We start from the raw sequence: 19604 nt of genomic DNA, 5'->3' as shown, positions 1-19604 counted from the left end.
GTGTCACACGCAACGACATCACTAACGCGGCCGGATGTGTGTCACAAATTCTGTGACCCAACGAGATCGCTTTAGCGATGTCGCAGCGTGCAAGGTGGCCTTTAGGGTGTCCCACCAAGAAACCTTTTTTAAACGTGCATGAAAATCACGTAGATTTTAACACGTTTAAAAGACACAAAAAAGTGTATGTGGAAAAAAAACTTAAAGCATAACCAATAGTACACAAGAAAATAAGCACCTTTGTAATGTATCTTATCAGAGAAATTTGTTTCTTTCTCTGCCAGAATTTATCAGTCATTATCAAAATTCTCAATTCTGAGGTAAAATCTGTTTTCAGGGAGGCCTTTCCCATTACTGAGGTAGGAGATGGCAGCTGTTACTGATGAGATTCTACATAGATAGAAGAGAGAGAAGGGGCGGAGCTCTGCTCTAGGTCCTCCCTCTGCTTTAAGCTCCTCCCATCCTCATAGAATCTCATCAGCACCAACTGCCATCTCAGTAATGGGAAAGTCTTCATTGAATCCAAAGATCTATTACAAAGTTGCTCATTTTCATGTGTACTATTAATTTATGAAATAAAAATTAAAAAATCAAGTATTCAAGAATAAGAGCTACCCACTAGAGATGAGCGGACCCGTGGAAGTTCAATTCGGCGGGTGCAGCCAGACTTTAGATAAAGTTCGATTTTGGACATGGACTTGACCTGAACTCCAATGGAAGTCACTGATTGAGCAATTCGGAGTTTGGGTCTCTGCCCACTGATCACTTTCGGGGAAGTGGCAGGTTTACTCTATTCTTTTTTTGGTGCACACTACATTTGATCACGCTGTTAACCCCAGTGCAAGCCGATCAAACACTACGAGCAGCTCACACTGGGCTGAGCTCCGAGAGTACCCGAGCACAGCGATGCTCACGTGAGTGTTGTTCATTCATAGAGCGCCAAAACTCTGGGGTTTTTTTGTAAAATCTGTGTTTGGTGCAAACACCGAACCTCGGGTTCACTCATCTCTACTACCCACTACCCTTACGAGCTATTCAAAATTAGAATGCCTCTATTATTATCTGCCTGAATTGTTTTTAGTGCCAAACTACTACTAGATGGCTTCATAGGCTTTGCTGGCATTAAATACTGAATTTTTTTCCAAAATGATGAATTAAGTGGATGAGACTCATCTCCTTTCCATTTGACCCTACTTTTCATCTTTAGAAGTTGCAAAGATTCTGGTTGGAAATTTTGTTCATTTAAAATTGTGAATTCAATCAAAATGACTTTAATCTTCCTCTCCACCATCGCTTTATATAAGCCACTCTCAAGTTCGTACATCGCTTTACAAGAAGTGAAGTCGTTACCCAAGACAATGATTAATCTTCTGCTTTTTTCAAGAAATGAGTTCATGTCATCGACCAAAGCTGCAAAACAGGAAAATGTAGGTTAGCAGGTACTACTCTCAGAATTACTCAGACAAGTGCATATGGTGACAAAGTGAAATTCATATAAAATTGCAAAACCATTTGTGGTTTGAAAGAAGTTTTCTATCGTAATCCTGGTAAAATCTATGAAATGGACTGTGACTGATCATGCTAAAGGTATGGCGCTTTGTCACACACCATGGAGTCGGTTTGACTGCATTTCTTACCTCATTATTTTACGATATCATATTTAATACTATATTGTATATATAATGCTACCATAGTGCCTATAAACTCCTAGGTACTTCCAGGATGTAACAGAAGACTGAAATATAAAACATGTCTCTGATATAATTAGGAGTATTGGAAATTCTTGTTTAATTAAAGGGGTTTTCTAACGAAAACAAGTTAACAGCTATCCACAAGATAAAAAAAAACTTGTTGATCTGTTGGGGTCCATCCGCTGGGACCCTCACTGATCAGGAGAATGGGGAACTTATAGAATGGAGTGGCAGTGCTCATGCTTGATTGATACTCCATTCATTCTTTATTGGGCTTCCGAGTGCAGTGCTTATCTTTTTCCAGCAGCCTCATTAAGAATGAATGGAGTGTGGTCGAATGTCCGACCTGCCGTGCAATTGTGTAATGAGAATAAAAATTCCCCATTGGGGATAACATTTCCCTGTTCCGCCCATCAGTACAGTGGGACACCCACCAATCAGTACGTTATCCTATGGTTAGGTGGTAACTTGTTTTACCTGGACAACCCCTTTAAGTGATAAAGACTCTAGGTTCTTGTGTGATCTGGAGCAGGAAAAGTCTAGAATAAGCAGCAACAAAGGTAAACCTGCCACAGACTTCCCAATGTGGGGTGTCTGCTGCTGATCCGCTGTATGTGGTTCAAATTAACAAGCAGCCGTGTCCCTCACTAGAAGATTAACCCTTCACAAGTAGCTGTGTCCCCCTCTAGAAGAGTAACCCTTCACAAGCACCTGTGTCCCCCCTCTAGAAGAGTAACCTTTCACAAGCAGCCATGTCTTCCTCTATATGAGCAACCATTCACAAGCAGCCGTATACTCCTCTAGAAGAGTAACCCTTTACAATCAGCTGCGTCCCCCTGTAGAAGAGAAACCCTTCACAAGCAGCCATGTACCTCTCTAGAGGAGTAACCCTTCACAAGCAGCCGTTTCCCCCCTCTAGAAAAGTAACCCTTCACAAGGAGTCATGTCCCCCTCTATAAGAGTAACCCTTCAAAAGCAGCTGTGTCCACATCTAGAATAGTAACCCTTCACAAGCAGCCATGTTTTTAATTCACATTTAGTGAATTTTTGAACAAACTAGTGACCTGATCCTGCCTTTGTATTTTCTGGACCAGCAACTCCACTAGACAATGAAAAGTTAAATTGATTTATCAACCCTGAATCCGAACAGATGTGAGCTATTACTTTTCTATTCAGATGATGATGCATATGTGCCGCCCCTGTGTTAGCAGCCGGGCTGCTCGGATCTGGATCCGCGGTGGTTCGAGGTGCGTCCGGACCTGGGGGTCGTGCGGCCACTCAAATAAAGGGGGGGTTATTTACAGGGGACAGTATTTAGAGTTTGTGACTATACCCATGGTGTGTGGTAATGTAGAGTACCACCGCTGCAGTTGGGAGTACCCGGGGCAATGGAGTGGTGCAGCCGGATGTTACAGCCCTCCACGAGTAGGGGGAATACCCCGGGACTCGGTGATGGTGTTCGGGGAGTGCCGTGGGAGTGAAAGGGGTCACTTGCATACTCACTCAATCCAAAAAGCTGACACCGATAACTGGTAAACCAAAGTTCTGGACACCGCTGCCGCTGAGGGGAGCTAGTTTTGGTCTCGTCCCCAATGGTGTTGCTTGGTGATCTGTGACCTTACCCCTTGCACTAAGTTCTCTCTTTTTGTGGTCCTGGTAGCATAAAACTAGTCGGGTCCCGCTCCCCAGTGTGGCTAACTGTGGGAGCTTGCTCTCAGGGTTCACACTTGGGATTTTCTGGACCGTTTTTGTGGAAAGTCCTATCCCCCTCGTTGTGCTAGAACCCCAAATTTTGGAGCGGGTGGAGAGCGGATCTTGAAGGCTCCGTTCTCGTCGGGTAAATTGTCAGGTTGCCTGAAGCTACTCCCTGACCTAGGGTCCACATACCCTGTCGTGCCCTGGTCCCAGCCCGGTGATGGTACAAGGCTGCCGGCTGTCCTCCTCCACAGTTCTGTGACCCTTGTCACGATCCCCTGCGACTGGGGGTCCAGCTCCTACTAGACCCAGACCACCGTCTGCCACCTAGTTGCTTCCAAGGACCCCGGCTCCTGACCTCCTCTCTCCTTCACTCCACTACAGTCATGGCCAAAAGTTTTGAGAATGACACCAAAATTATATTTTCACATGATCTGTTGCCCTCTGGTTTTTAATTGTGTTTGTCTGTTGTTTACATCACATACAGAAATATAATTGCAATCATATTATGAGTACCAAAAGGTTATATTGACAGTTAGAATGAGTTAATGCAGCAAGTCAATATTTGCAGTGTTGACCCTTCTTCTTCAGGACCTCTGCAATTCTCCCTGGCATGCTCTCAATCAACTTCTGGACTAATTCCTGACTGATAGCTGTCCATTCTTGCATAAGCAATGCTTGCATTTTGCCAGAATTTGTTGGTTTTTGTTTGTCCACCCGTCTCTTGATGATTGCCCACAAGTTCTCAATGGGATTAAGATCTGGGGAGTTTCCAGGCCATGGACCCAAAATCTCTATGTTTTGTTTCATGAGCCATTTAGTGATCACCTTTTCTTTATGGCAAGGTGCTCCATCATGCTGGAAAAGGCATTGTTGGGCGCCAAACTGCTCTTGGACCATTCTTTATTCATGGCTGTGTTTTTAGGCAAGACTGTGAGTGAGCCGATTCCCTTGGCTGAGAAGCAACCCCACACATGAATCGTTTCAGGATGCTTAACAGTTGGCATGAGACAAGACTGGTGGTATCGCTCACCTCTTCTTCTCCTAATAAGCTGTTTTCCAGATGTCCCAAACAATCGAAAAGGGGATTCATCTGAGAAAATGACTTTACCCCAGTCCTCAGCAGTCCACTCCCTGTACCTTTTGCAGAATATCAGTCGGTCCCTGATGTTTTTTCTGGAGAGAAGTGGCTTCTTTGCTGCCCTCCTTGAAACCAGGCCTTGCTCAAAGAGTCTCCGCCTCACAGTGCGTGCAGAAGCACTCACACCAGCCTGCTGCCATTGCTGAGCTAGCTTGGCACTGCTGGTAGTCCGATCCCGCAGCTGAAACAGTTTTAAGATATGGTCCTGGCGTTTGCTGGTCCTTCTTGGGCGCCCTGGAGCCTTTTTGGCAACAGTGGAAGCTCTCTCCTTGAAGTTCTTGATGATGCGATAGATTGTTGACTGAGGTGCAATCTTTGTAGCTGCGATACTCTTCCCTGTTTGGCCATTTTTGTGCAGAGCAATGATGGCTGCACGTGTTTCTTTAGAGATAACCATGGTTAACTGAAGAGCAAAAAAAAACTTAAGCAGTAGACTTTGTAAAAATTAATATTTGTAGCATTCTCAAAACTTTTGGCCATGACTGTACACTTCCTCTCTATTCACTGACTGACTGACACTCCTGACCTCCCCTTAACCAACCCCCCAAGTGGGCGACCCTATTCCACTCAAGCCGTCCACTGGTGTGTCTGGTGGGTGTGGTGCAGAGTGTACCTAGGACTTTTATTGACTGATGTTGGCAACACCATGTAGTTGGGGACCCATAACCAAGGAGGAGGTGGATATTGCACAGAAGTTCAGATTGCACAATACCCTGTGACGACCCGATAGTCCAGGGGCGTCACACATATATGTAGTCCTCTCTCAGAATTACATACTAACATTTATAAGTCAAAATTCAGGACATTTAAACGGAATCTGTCAGGTCCCCTATGCCCTCCAACCTAGCAACGTTCATATCTGTATGACGAAATTCCCTTCCTAACCAGCCCTGTATAATACTATTTACTAAAATCAATGTTTTTCTAATTAAGGCCTTAATTAATTGATGGGGCATTAGTTTCCTAGACTATTCGTCGCTCTTTCCATGTTATCACGCCCCTCATCACCACCCCCTGACTTCGGCATTAGTTTGATTGGCAGGCAATCGTCATATGTTTAGTGATTGAAAAGAGTCTCAAAACATATGAGGCGTGGACTCTAGCAAGGTGTCAGTGTACCAGGATACTCGATCGAGTATCAACCATCTCAAGCACTCTGATAATCGATCAAGTACAAACCAGTGCCAAGCACACTCACACATCTCTGCCTGAGACTAAGGGCGGCTTTGCACGTTGCGACATCGCACGTGCGATGTCGGTGGGGTCAAATCGAAAGTGACGCACATCCGGCGTCACTTTCGACATCGTACTGTGTAAATGCTAGATGATACGATGAACGAGCGCAAAAACGTCATCGTATCATCGTTGCATTCACCGACATTTCCACAATGCCAGTGCCGCGACAGGTACGATGTTGTTCCTCGTTCCTGCGGCAGCACACATCGCTGTGTATGAAGCCACAGGAGCGAGGAACATCTCCTTACCTGCCGCCGCCGGCTATGCGGAAGGACGGAGGTGGGCAGGATGTTTACATCCTGCTCATCTGCGCCCCTCCGCCGCTATCGGCCGCCTGCCGTGTGACGTCGCTATGACGCCGCACGACCCACCCCCTTAGGAAGGAGGCGGGTCGCCGGCCAGAGCGACGGTCGCAGGGCAGGTGAGTGCATGTGAAGCTGGCGTAGCGATAATTTTCGCTCCGCCAGCTATCACACGATATCGTACCTGCGACGGGGGCGGGGACTATCGCGTGCGACATCGCAGCATCGGCTTGCGATGTCGCAACGTGCAAAGCCCGCCTTAATGTATACTTTTGGCCTCTGATATGTGTTTTTGCACCAATTTTTATTGTATAAAATATTGTAGAGTGAATTTTTCTCTGCAGTAGACTACCATGGATTTGAGCGTGATCGACGGCGACCTGAAGTTATGGTGAGGACAGGATGGGTGTGCAGGGTACGAAGAGGTGAGTATAGTTTTTTTTCCAAACTTTTTTTTAACATTTTGGTGGTCTTTTGCAACTCAGTAAAATAGTGGCCAGCAACTGCCAATTTGCCGAATCTGTGTGGAGGCAAATTATAAAAAAAAAAAAACAACCTCAATTTGGTGAAGTGGGATCTTCAGAATTCAAGAAAAATTAAATTCCATTTATTTATTTCCTCATCTTCATTGACATTAATGTCTGACGAATGTCACTGTATGCTTATACAGAGACATACATCAGAGCCATCCATCGGAAGTATACATCAGGAAATTGTTGCAAAATATACTGTACCTCTCACAATAGACTCAAACGTAATGTGCTCAGTCACTAATTATAACTAATATTTCAGCAATAACTACACTTTAGAGAACTGACTGAAAAAAACAGTCAGTACTGTATAGGGCTGGCAAGTATAGAATACTTTTAAAAAAACATTTGTACATACATATCTGTCTGGAGATAAATGTTGGAAAATATATCTATATGCTTACCTATATACGAGATATATATATCTATAAATTGAGTACATCCCTCACATTTTTGTAAATATTTTATTATTGATGATGAGTGTGCACTAAAATGTTCAAGTATTCTGTGCTTGAATTGAGCATGTCAAACACTCGGACATGCTCAATTCAAGTTTCAAGCATAATAGAAATTAATGGGAAACAAGACCATTACCAGCGGCGGTCTCCAAATACTCCAAGACCTTTAATAATGTCATGACCATGCGACCAGTCACATGTGTGGAAAGCGTCATCAGACTTCCTATTGTGATGCTCTGGCCGGGCCAGGTAGTCACAAATAGGGCCCTGCATTACACCCTTCTCTCACAGGTAACACACAGCCAACCTTAAAACCCTAGTCACCACCAAAGGGCTTGATAGACACACCAGGGAGCGGAACCAGGCGGTTTGAAGATGCCCACCTAGGAGTTTTAGACAGCCCGGGGCGGGGAAAAGTCAGTAGAGGTCAGACAGAGCAGTTTCAGAGTTCAGTGAGAGTTTTCTAATAGTGAGTACACCACCACCCTGCGGTCGCCCATCTCCCTGCATCACCAAACCCCCAAAAGGGTCCCGGGGCCACTATCCCTGCCCACGGAGGGGTTAACAACTTGCTGCACAACATCTCCCCCGGGTGCCCCGTAACTGCAGCGGTGGTGTCCAATATCACCAAACACCATGAGTGGCGTCACGAACTCCGTACGGCTCTGTCCGTACATTTACGTCCCACATCCACCATCCCATCACTACCCCTTTTCATTTGAAGTGACCGTGAGGCACCCGGGTTCGGAGACCCTCGAGCCACCCACAAAAGGGCCGGATCCGAGCAGCTCGGCTGCTGAGAGCGGGGCGGTACACTCTGTGCTCCTGGTCTGTCCTCTCAATATAGTAGCGTCGGCAGCCATCAAGTGTCACCTTACGTACATCCTCTACTACCATTTATTAAGTACACTGTCAGTATGTGCACGATACAAATGTGCCGACTCAGAAAAAATAAATGCTTGCTTAGTTCCACTTCCCGAACTTCCTACCTGAGCGGAACGAAGCGAGCTGCTATATTTTCAAGGTGTGAACATGTATAGAGCGCGCACATGGTGACAGTGTACGAAATGGGAGGTTGTAGAGAGTGTGACACGTGATGTTTGCCTCCTACTGCAGATGGCTGAGGAGGAGTGTGGTGGCCAGTAGCTGTTTTCAGGCTTCTGTTGCAGGTAGTGTAGGGAAAGAAAGATATTTTTTCTCCTTCTGGAATGGGAAGTCAAGCATTTTGCTCGAACACCCATGGTACTCTATCGAGAATGGAGTGTGCCTGAACAGCTTGATGCTCAATCGAGTACCAAGCAAGCTCACTCTTCACTATTTAGTAAATCTTTTTTGACAGTGTAACGGGGTGCCAGGAGTGCCTCGGGGGTTGTAGTCGTGGCCCCTTTTTCTATCAGGCTAACCCCCGGCTCCGCCGTCACTATTGGGACAGGAGATTGCTTGGTGGGGCAGAGTGTGGTGGTACAGAGAATGCTGTCAGACGTAGGAAGACTCTGCAGTCGGAGATCAGTTGAATCAGAAGGCATATTTATTGCACGTATCCTCACACAATAGGCAACAATTTGATAGCGTCGATTCACAACTTCTGCTGGGGGGGAAAACTCTTCTTGTCGTATCCTCTCATGGGGCTGTGCCCGGCTACTCCACTTCACCTGGGCTCCCACTCCGGCTACCACAGACTTGACCCACCCAACTCTGTTTCACCATAGAGGACACTCTTTCTTTCCCTTTCCTTCGTTAGCTGTCCACCTAGCTCCCACTCTCTGCCCCCGCTGTTCTTCTCTCCCGTCCAGGACTCGACTGCCTCAAACTCTCACTTCACTCTCTACCACACACTCTCCCTCCCCCTTCTGCTGCCGGCTCCTCCTTCCTCCTGCCCTGTTTCTATGGGGACAGCCGTCCCACCCGGCCACTAGGGGAACCCATCTATACAGTGCAAACACAGTAAAACATCAACATAACCGGCTTTGTCTACCCCAGCGGGGGTATCTTCAGGGGGGGGAAACTGCGCCTCTTTGTAAGGGGTCCGTCCACCCCTTACAACAGCACTACAGATGAGACACTTTGATACAACATAAAGTAGTCAGTGTACAGTGTAAAATTGGTGTTCCCTCTAAATAACTCCACAGATAGCCTCCTACTCACTTTGTTGCCAGCGATTTTGACATTAATGTGAAGATGGCTAAATTGTGCCCAACAAGCCCAGTGCTATATCACTCTTTAGTGTTACAACGTCTCAGGTGTGAATGGGGAGCAGGTGTGTTAAATTTGGTGTTATCACTCATACACTCTTTCATACTGATCACTGGAACAGCTGCAGGCTGCTATTTTTAGGCTGGGGAGGGCTAAATAACCATGGACCTTCCCAGCCTGAGAATACCAGTTCCCAGCTGTCTGCTTTACCTGTTATGGTTATCAATTATGGGCAGGAGCCCACATCATTTTTTTTATTATTATTAAAATATTTAAAAAAAAAAGTTGTGTGGGAGCCTCTATTTTTGATAACCAGCCAACATAAAACACACAGCTGGGGGCTTCAGCCCACAGTTGTTTATTTTACCTGTGCTTGTTATCATAAATAGGTGAATGACTGCACGTCAAAGTCGCGTAATACTCTGACAGCATTGTTCCCAGAAGCGACCTGTGTTTCAGAAATGCATACAGGCATCTTCCACTTACGGTTCCCATTCAATTTCAGCAGTATTCTATTCATTTCAGCATTTTTACATTCCCATTAACTTGCAATAGATTCATTATTCGTGATAAATACATGAATAGTGCAATATATTCGAGAAAAATAATCCAAAGCCAAATATTGCACTATTTGCCCATCACTACTGTTAATACAGTGCCTTGCGAAAGTATTCGGCCCCTTTGAATTTTCAACCTTTTCCCACATTTCAGGCTTCCAACATAAAAATAAAAATGTTAATGTTATGGTGAAGAATCAACACGTGGGACACAATTGGGAAGTAGAACGATATTTGTTGCTTATTTTAAACTTTTTTAAAAAAATAAATAACTGAAAATTGTGACATGCAATATTATTCGTCACCTTTAGTTTCAGTGCAGGAAACTCACTCCAGAAGTTCATTGAGGATCTCTGAATGATCCCATGTTGTCCTAAATAACTGATGATGATAAATATAAGCCACCTGTGTGTAATCAATTCTCCGTATAAATGCACCTGCTCTGTGATAGTCTCAGTGTTCTGTTTAAAGGGTAGATATCATCATGAAGACCAAGGAACATAACAGGCAGGTCCATGATACTGTTGTGGAGACGTTTAAAGCCGGATTTGGTTACAAAAAGATTTCCAAAACTTTAAACATCCCAAGGAGCACTGTGCAAGCGATGATATTGAAATGGAAGGAGTATCGTACCACTGCAAATCTACCAAGACCTGGACATCCATCAAAACTTTCATCTCAAAAAAGGAGAAGACTGATCAGATATAGCCAAGAGGCCCATTATCACTCTGAATGAACTGCAGAGATCTACAGCTGAGTTGGGAGAGTCTGTCCATAGGACAACAATCAGTCATACACTGCACAAATCTGGCCTTTATGAAAGAGTGGCAAGGAGAAAGCCATTTCTCAAAGATATACAGTACAGAACAAAAGTTTGGACACACCTTCTCATCTCTAGAACAACTGTTAAGAGGAGACTTTGTGCAGCAGGCCTTCATGGTAAAAGAGCTGCTACGAAACCACTGCTAAGGACAGGCAACAAGCAGAAGAGACTTGTTTGGGCTAAAAACACAAGGAATGGACATTAGACCAGTGGAAATCTGTGCTTTGGTCTGATGAGTCCAAATTTGAGATCTTTGGATCCAACCACCGTGTCTTTGTAGAAAAGGTGAACGGATGGACTCTACATGGCTGGTTCCCACTGTGAAGCATGGAGGAGGAGGTGTGATGGTGTGGGGGTGCTTTGCTGCTGACACTGTTGGGGATTTATTCAAAATTGAAGGCATACAGAACCAGCATGCCTACCATAGCATCTTGCAGCGGTGTGCTGTGCGGTGTGTGACCATCATTTATTTTTCAACAGGACAATGACCCCAAACACACCTTCAGGTTGTGTAAGGGCTATTTGACTAAGAAGGAGAGTGATGGAGTGCTACGCCAGATGACCTGGTCTCCACAGTCACCAGACCTGAACCCAATCGAGATGGTTTGAGATGAGCTGGACCGCAGAGTGAAGGCAAAAGGGCCAACAAGTGCTAACCATCTCTGGCTACTCCTTTAAGACTGTTGGAAAACCATTTCCGGTGACTACCTCTTGAAGCTCGTCAAGAGAATGTCAAGAGTGTGCAAAGTAGTAATCAAAGCAAAGGTGGCTACTTTGAAGAACCTAGAAAATAAGACATATTTTCAGTTGTTTCACACTTTTTTAAGTATTTCATTCCACATGTTTTAATTCATAGTTTTGATGCCTTCAATGTGAATCTACAATTTTCAGAGTCCTGAAAATAAAGAAAACTCTTTGAATGAGAAGGTGTGTCCAAACTTTTGGTCTGTACTGTACATAAAAAGTGTTGTTTAAAGTTTGCCACAAGCCACCTGAGAGACACACCAAACATGTGGAAGAAGGTGCTCTGGTCAGATGAAACCAAAATCGAACTATTTGGGCACAATGCCAAATGATATGTTTGGCGTAAAAGCAATAAAGCTTTTAACCCTGAACACACCATCCCCACTGTCAAACATGGTGGTGGCAGCATCATGGTTTGGGCCTACTTTTCTTCAGCAGGGACAGGGAAGAAGGTTAAAATTGATGGGAAGATGGATGGAGCCAAATACAGGACTATTCTTGAAGAAAACCTGTTGGAGTCTGCAAAAGACCTGAGACTGGGATGGAGATTTGTCTTCCAAAAAGACAATGATCCCAAACATAAAACAAAATTTATAATGGAATGGTTCACAAATAAACGTATCCAGGTGTTAGAATGGCCAAGTCAAAGTCCAGACCTGAATCCAATCGAGAATCTGTGGAAAAAGCTGAAAACTAATGTTCACAAACGCTCTCCATCAAACCTCACTCAGCTTCAGCTATTTGCAAAGGAAGAATGGGCAAGAATTTCAGTCTCTCGATGTGCAAAACCGATAAACACATACCCCAAGCGACTTGAAGCTGTAATTGCAGCAAAAGGTGGCGCTATAAAGTATTAACTTAAAGGGGCTGAACAATATTGCACGCCCCACTTTTCAGTTATTTATTTTTTAAAAAAGTTTAAAATAAGCAATAAATTTCGTTCAACTTTACAATTGTGTCTGTAGCGCCCCTGAAACCCTCAGGTTGCTACAAGGTTCTGCATCCCCACAAGGGTGCAGGGCCTACCCCCTTAGGGACCCAGAACCCCAGTGCTGGAAACATCAAAAACCCAGGTAATCCCAGTTCTCCCCAAGAATTCCCCCATGCAATGGTACCCAGCTAGGGTGTGACCAATGGATGGCCGCCTAGAGGTGGAGCCACTCCAGTCCACTAGTTGACCAGGTGGGAGGGGCGGACTATGGAGAGTAGTCAGTTAAGTAGTGACAGTGGAAGTGTGAAGGTGTAAGAGAAGTGACACCCTGACTCGGGTTAACAGTGACCTCGTACCCAGGAGAGGTGGTTGCTGGTGGAGTACGGTGGAGTACTCCCGGAACTACGCACCAACGGGGTACAGGACCCTAGGACAGGAAAGAGCTTCAAGCCGACCTATTAACACCTGCACTGCAAAGGGGACCATCAAGGACCTTGCTGACCCTAAAGAATCTGAAGACTCAGTAGCAAAGGGAGAACCGGGGACAGGACCAGAGACTCCATCCCCACAGGGTTCACACTACCATCAGGCAGACAGAAGTGGACAAACCACAGACCGGGGACAGCCAGTGGTCCATACCACAGGGACCCACTTACTAGAGACAGGTGCAGGGGAAGAAGGTACCAGAGAACCAGACTGGCACTGTGACAAAGGGAACCTGGAGGCGAAACCAGTTAACATCCCAAAGTGAGTAAACCAGTTGCACTGAATACTTGTCTGGACTCCTTCTTCCGACACCCACCGCACCATACAACTGTTGGGGCAAAACCCTACTTGCGGAGGGACTACCATTCTAGATGCTAATACCATCAGCTCCAGTAGAGACATTCTGCAGCGGCGGCTGCCTATACATAGCCGCAAAACCGCAAGTGGCGTCACGAATAAACTCTATTCACAAATCCCCTGTAAATATCCCCATTACAAAAAGGGCCCATGGCACGGAACCGGGTAACGGCCACCTTAGTGACATTCCCAAGACGTACACTGCCCAGAACCGATATCCCATATCCCTGGGTGCTACATGTCCCACTTGTTGTTGACTCTTCACCATAACATTAAAATTTTTATCTTTATGTTTGAAGCCTGAAATGTGGGAAAAAGTTGAAAAAATCAAGGGAGCCGAACATTTTCACAAGGCACTATATCTGACTATAAAACAACAATTTTGCCACATGCAGAAAAAAAAACTAAAGAAATCATGAAAGCTAAGTTTTCAGATTTTGAGATATGATTTACTTAACTATATAATGTCATAAATGCTTAGAAATTGCTAGATAACAGATTGAAATAATTTATTCTTACCTCCTCCAGGAACAACATCTCTGTCAAAAATAAAGAGTGTATAACCAAAATAGTCTTCCAAGACTGGAGCAAGTGTTTGGAGTGCAAAACGCCTTTCATCAGATTCAAATGTGGAAAAACTTTCCAAAGACAGATAAGCATCATATTGTTTCCCATCTGAGTGAAAAAAACATATTTTATATTTTATCTGATCAGAAGATGGATTATATAATTATATACAGTAATGTATATTATCTCTCACATAGTCTGCGAATGTCAGTGGGTTTCATTGATGTGTATTCTAGCCTTAGGGTATCAAAACGCTCAGCTTCATTCCCTTTAAGGAAGCTGGTGCTCGAGTAAAGCCTGCTTTACATGTTACTGTCGCGGGCGGAGGAGGGGACGCCGCGCTCTCCCTCTGCTCGGGTCCGGCTGCCGCTGCGGCTGCTGCGGCCTGCTGCTGCTGCTCGGTGGCTCGAGCGATGGGCCGGATCCCGGGGACTCGAGCGGCGCTCCTCGCCCGTGAGTGAAAGGGGATTGGGATTTGGGATAGTTTATTGTCCGTGACGCCACCCACGGTTGTGGTGATTTGTTGACACCACCGCTGCTCTGTATGGGGATCCCGGGGACTGATGACAGGGAGCAGCAAAGTTGTTGGTTCTCCCCTCCGTGGGTAGGGGGTTGTTGTCCCGGGGCCCCGTGATGAGGTGGGTGATGCTGGGCTTGGTGGGGTGCAGGGACGCGGGGGCAGCGCTGTGCCTTGCGGCACTGTGGTACTCACTCAGCCTGGGATGATGACACAGTTCTCGGTAAAACACACGGCTGGAAAGACGGTTCCCACGGACGGCTGCACTTGCTTTCCCCAGTAGTTCACGGTGACGGTCCCTTTTCCTGCACCTAAGATGATGATGGTTGTGATGGGTTCCCACCGGTAACCCGCTCCCCAACTTGGATATGGGCCGGAGGAGCCCTACTTTGCCCGCAGGCGCTGGCCCTGAGAAACTGGTGCCCTGGCGGTGGCGGTGTCTCTCTGTAACGGTTGGACTGTTGCCTTCAATCGGGACTTGCTTGTTGGGAGACCCAGAGGTCCCCTTCACTAACGGATTTGGCAAATTCACGGCGACTCCTAGCCTTGCCGGGATCCGAAAGGCCCCTGCCACTGGTGCTGACTGTTCTTCGTATACCGCTCCGGTACCGCCGGGCCACCACCCGTCCGCGGTCCTTTCGGCAACCTCCAAACAGCCACCCCTGCAGACAGTCACCGCCGTCTGCTGACCTTGCTGTCTCTGTCCGGGGCACACACCCGGACCAGCTTCAGGCTTTACAAACTGTTCCTTTTCTGTCACTCCTCTCACTGTCCTCCTTTACCACTTCCTTCTACTTCCTCCTCCTAAACTGAACTGCCTGGTTCTCCCGCCTCCAGGGCTGTGAACTCCTCGGTGGGCGGAGCCAACCGCCTGGCCCACCCCCTGGTGTGGACATCAGCCCCTGGAGGAAGGCAACAAAGATTTTTGGTTAGCCTTGGTGTTCCTAACTGGGGTGTAGGGTGTGGTGGTGTTATGACCTGTGACCCCTGGCTTGCCCAGGGCGTCACATTCCCCCTTAGCAAAATGCAGACCGTCCGCGGGCTGCCCGTCCAACACCGGTTTTATTTTCTGAAAATATATAAAAAGGTAAACATAATACAACTTATGACATCATCCCACATCGGAATGTTCGGTACTTAAACGTTGCAAACATTTTAAACGGTTGCGGCTGCCGCTCTCTCCCACCCAAGTAACCTGGCCCTGATGCTGCCCCTAAAACCCAGGCAGCACCCCTTGACCCCAGTCCTGCACAAGTTACCCGAGCGGGATCTGTCCTTCCCCTCCAGAGGGTAGCCACCGGTTCCTGTGGTGGCTGGGCCCCAGCCTGCTCCACTGCGGGCCCTCCCTCCAACCTGCCTCTCCAGAGGCGGTTACGGTTGCTGCAACAACAGATTTATATTTACAAGCCACTTAACGTTTGTGGTTGCCCTGCAAGTTCACGGGCTTGTCCATAGGAGTTCCTATGCAAACAGCTTTTTGAAGGGTCCCCACGGGGACAACGGTGCCGGCAACGGCCGGTTTTCAATCACGGTAGACAATCAGGTAAATCTTCGGTTATCATTCTCATTTTTGCAAAACCTTTTTCAACTTGTAAACATACTCAGACTGGTGGTCCCAACGGGGACGGTGCAACGGTGCTCCGCTGCCGTTATTCAGAGTCCTCACCATCACCTCAGGGAGGGGGTGCGGCGCTCACACGGGACTCCTGGCTGCCCCTTAACTTAGCATCCAGCGCGAACCACCCCCTCTCCCCACAGTGCCGGGTGTACTGCACGATGTCGCCCGGCATCAGGTTATGACCGGGATGCTCCTCAGGCAGGTGGGCATTCACATCCCGCCGGGCTATAAACACTTCGGCCTCTAGGCCCGGTTCATATATAGACCCATAGCCCCGGCGGACATCAAACCGCCTCACCTGCCCTTCGTACAGCGGGCCCCGGACACGGAAAGTTGCCTGACGGAGGCTCTCTTTTTCCCGGATTGCACGGGCCACCAACTCCGCCTTCCTTCTTTCCCTCTCTTCAATCTCCGGGCCCAACGGTACCGGCTCCCTGTCCCAGTACGGCGCTGCTGCGAGCTCCGGTGCACGGGTCGGGCCCCGCGAGACCTGTTGGACATTGCCCACTGCTGGTACTCTGGGCGTCAGGTTCCGCGGTGACTTGGCCTTGGACGCTGCCTTGCATCGGCAACCCGGCACAACCTCAGCCGAGGTGTGAGGGATGGGCACAGGGGCTTTCCGCGGTTGGGCCTTCGGCACGGAGCGGGTCATCGGCTCCGGCTCGGGGACTTTCTCGGGGGACGCCTCCGGTTCGGTTTTCGGGGCTTTCCAGGGCAGCACCTCCGGTCGACTACGGGCTCCGGCTGCAGGTCGGTCCGCCTGGGCGGACATGCTGGGTATCGCTACCCGTTACGGTGGTAGCGGGCCTAGTGGCGTGGTCACGGCTTCCGGAACGGGTGGCGAAGGAGGCAGCAGGGGGAGAGGGTTTGGACCGGGTCCCGCAGCCGTGATGACCGGCCCTTCGAGGGCATCGGGGCGTGGGTCACTCACCCTCCCTTTCTCCGCTTCCTCCTCGTGTCTCCGCACGGTCGCTATGACGTCCGCCATGTCGGTCTCCCACTCCTCCATGAGGAGCTGCATCTTGACCTGCAGCCTCTGGTAGAGCTGCGCGGTCCGGATCTCCACCCACGCCACGGTTCCAGGCGCGGGGGCTACGGTGCTGCGGGACGGCATGAACATGTTGCTGGCGGCCTCTCCCAGGAACAAGATGGCTGCAGGGTCCTGGCGTCCCTGCTTTTATAGCCGCGCTCACATGCAGCTAGCCGCCATTCCGTCTCCTTCAGCCTCTTTCCGGCCCCTCCTCTATCGGGGCGGGGTTTTGGCCTTCGTGCCTCTACTACTCGAGAAGACGCTCGAGCGGGAACTTTTCGCGCCAAAGATGGCGGCTTCTGAAATTTTCCGGCCGGACACCTCCGGCGGTAACAAGGCGCACCTCTACCCAACGGCAGATCGGTAAGATCCTGTTCGTGACGCCAAGTTGTCACGGGCGGAGGAGGGGACGCCGCGCTCTCCCTCTGCTCGGGTCCGGCTGCCGCTGCGGCTGCTGCGGCCTGCTGCTGCTGCTCGGTGGCTCGAGCGATGGGCCAGATCCCGGGGACTCGAGCGGCGCTCCTCGCCCATGAGTGAAAGGGGATTGGGATTTGGGATAGTTTATTGTCCGTGACGCCACCCACGGTTGTGGTGATTTGTTGACACCACCGCTGCTCTGTATGGGGATCCCGGGGACTGATGACAGGGAGCAGCAAAGTTGTTGGTTCTCCCCTCCGTGGGTAGGGGGTTGTTGTCCCGGGGCCCCGTGATGAGGTGGGTGATGCTGGGCTTGGTGGGGTGCAGGGACGCGGGGGCAGCGCTGTGCCTTGCGGCACTGTGGTACTCACTCAGCCTGAGACGATGACACAGTTCTTGGTAAAACACACGGCTGGAAAGACGGTTCCCACGGACGGCTGCACTTGCTTTCCCCAGTAGTTCACGGTGACGGTCCCTTTTCCTGCACCTAAGATGATGATGGTTGCGATGGGTTCCCACCGGTAACCCGCTCCCCAACTTGGATATGGACCGGAGGAGCCCTACTTTGCCCGCAGGCACTGGCCCTGAGAAACTGGTGCCCTGGCGGTGGCGGTGTCTCTCTGTAACGGTTGGACTGTTGCCTTCAATCGGGACTTGCTTGTTGGGAGACCCAGAGGTCCCCTTCACTAACGGATTTGGCAAATTCACGGCGACTCCTAGCCTTGCCGGGATCCGAAAGGCACCTGCCACTGGTGCTGACTGTTCTTCGTATACTGCTCCGGTACCGCCGGGCCACCACCCGTCCGCGGTCCTTTCGGCAACCTCCAAACAGCCACCCCTGCAGACAGTCACCGCCGTCTGCTGACCTTGCTGTCTCTGTCCGGGGCACACACCCGGACCAGCTTCAGGCTTTACAAACTGTTCCTTTTCTGTCACTCCTCTCACTGTCCTCCTTTACCACTTCCTTCTACTTCCTCCTCCTAAACTGAACTGCCTGGTTCTCCCGCCTCCAGGGCTGTGAACTCCTCGGTGGGCGGAGCCAACCGCCTGGCCCACCCCCTGGTGTGGACATCAGCCCCTGGAGGAAGGCAACAAGGATTTTTGGTTAGCCTTGGTGTTCCTAACTGGGGTGTAGGGTGTGGTGGTGTTATGACCTGTGACCCCTGGCTTGCCCAGGGCGTCACATTACGATTAAGCATACGATATCGTATGCGATCGTAACCGCCCCCATCGTATGTGTAGCATGTTCAATTTGTTGAACGTGTCGCACAAACGAATATTTGCTGTCACACATACTTACCCTTCCATACCACCTCGATGTGGGCGGCGAACGTCCACTTCCTGGAGTGGGAGGGATGTTCGGCGTCACATCGACATCACACGGCAGCCGGCCAATAGAAGCGGAGGGGCGGAGATGAGCGGGACGTTATCATCCCGCCCACCTCCTTCCTTCCGCATTGCCGGCAGGAGCCGCGGGACGCAGGTAAGATCTGTTCATCGTTCCCGAGGCGTCACACACTGCGATGTGTGCTACCTCGGGAACATTGAAAAACCTCACATTGAATTTTTAGCAATTGAACGACGTGCATGCGATGAACGTTTTAACGTTCAATCGCAATCGCACGTAGCTGTCACACGCTACAATATAACTTACTATGCCGGATGTGCGTCACTTACGATGTGACCCCGCCAACACATCGTAAGATATATTGTAGCGTGTAAAGCCCACTTTAAGATCCAGTAAGATCACTCATCAATAAGTTCTCTAGCTGCTACAATAGCTACATTGTTTCATAGATCCAGTGGCTTTAAGGGAACCTGGTAGGTGCAATATGCACCCAGAACCACGAACAGTTCTGGGTGCATATTTCTAATCCCTGCCTAAGTCTATGTTCACATACTGCTTCTTTTCTTAACCACAATAATGCAGTGTTTTTGGCCAAAAAAAAACACACCAGTGACAAAAACGCATCAAAGCTGCATGCATTTTTTTATGCGTTTTACCGCATTTTGCCCAATGCATTTTTTAAGTCAAATCTATTGACTGGAAGGGCTCAAAAACGCTGGCAACAAGTGCATAAAGAATTGACATGCTGTATCTTCAAAAACGCAGCCAAGATGCTACCACAAAAAGATGCACTGTGTAGACAGCAAAATAGAAATCTCATAGACTTTGCTGGGATTAGGAAATGCACGCAATTAGGTGCATCTTTGTGACTTCAAAAATGCACTAAAAGCACAGTAAAAGATGCAGTGTGTGGACATAGCCTAAGGGTACCGTCTCACTAAACGACGTACCAACGATTCCGGC

General features: G+C 48.5%; 1 protein-coding gene across 1 annotated transcript in view; it reads right to left on the bottom strand.

The window, feature by feature from the left end:
• Positions 1-441: 441 nt before the first annotated feature.
• LOC142290310 (interleukin-18 receptor 1-like) overlaps positions 442-19604 on the bottom strand; it is a 142485-nt gene continuing 123322 nt past the window's right edge. The window contains exons 10-11 of the mRNA XM_075334270.1: positions 13664-13819; positions 442-1410 (exon numbers count right to left, since the gene is read on the bottom strand). Of these exons, the coding sequence (XP_075190385.1) occupies positions 1025-1410; positions 13664-13819 (542 nt within the window). The 3' untranslated portion in view covers positions 442-1024. The remainder of the gene's footprint in view (positions 1411-13663; positions 13820-19604) is intronic.

Source organism: Anomaloglossus baeobatrachus, chromosome 2 (genome assembly GCF_048569485.1).
Source record: "Anomaloglossus baeobatrachus isolate aAnoBae1 chromosome 2, aAnoBae1.hap1, whole genome shotgun sequence".
Lineage (NCBI taxonomy): Eukaryota > Metazoa > Chordata > Amphibia > Anura > Aromobatidae > Anomaloglossus > Anomaloglossus baeobatrachus.
The sequence above is the reverse complement of the archived record's forward strand: the minus strand, read 5'-3'. Positions and strand labels throughout refer to the sequence as shown.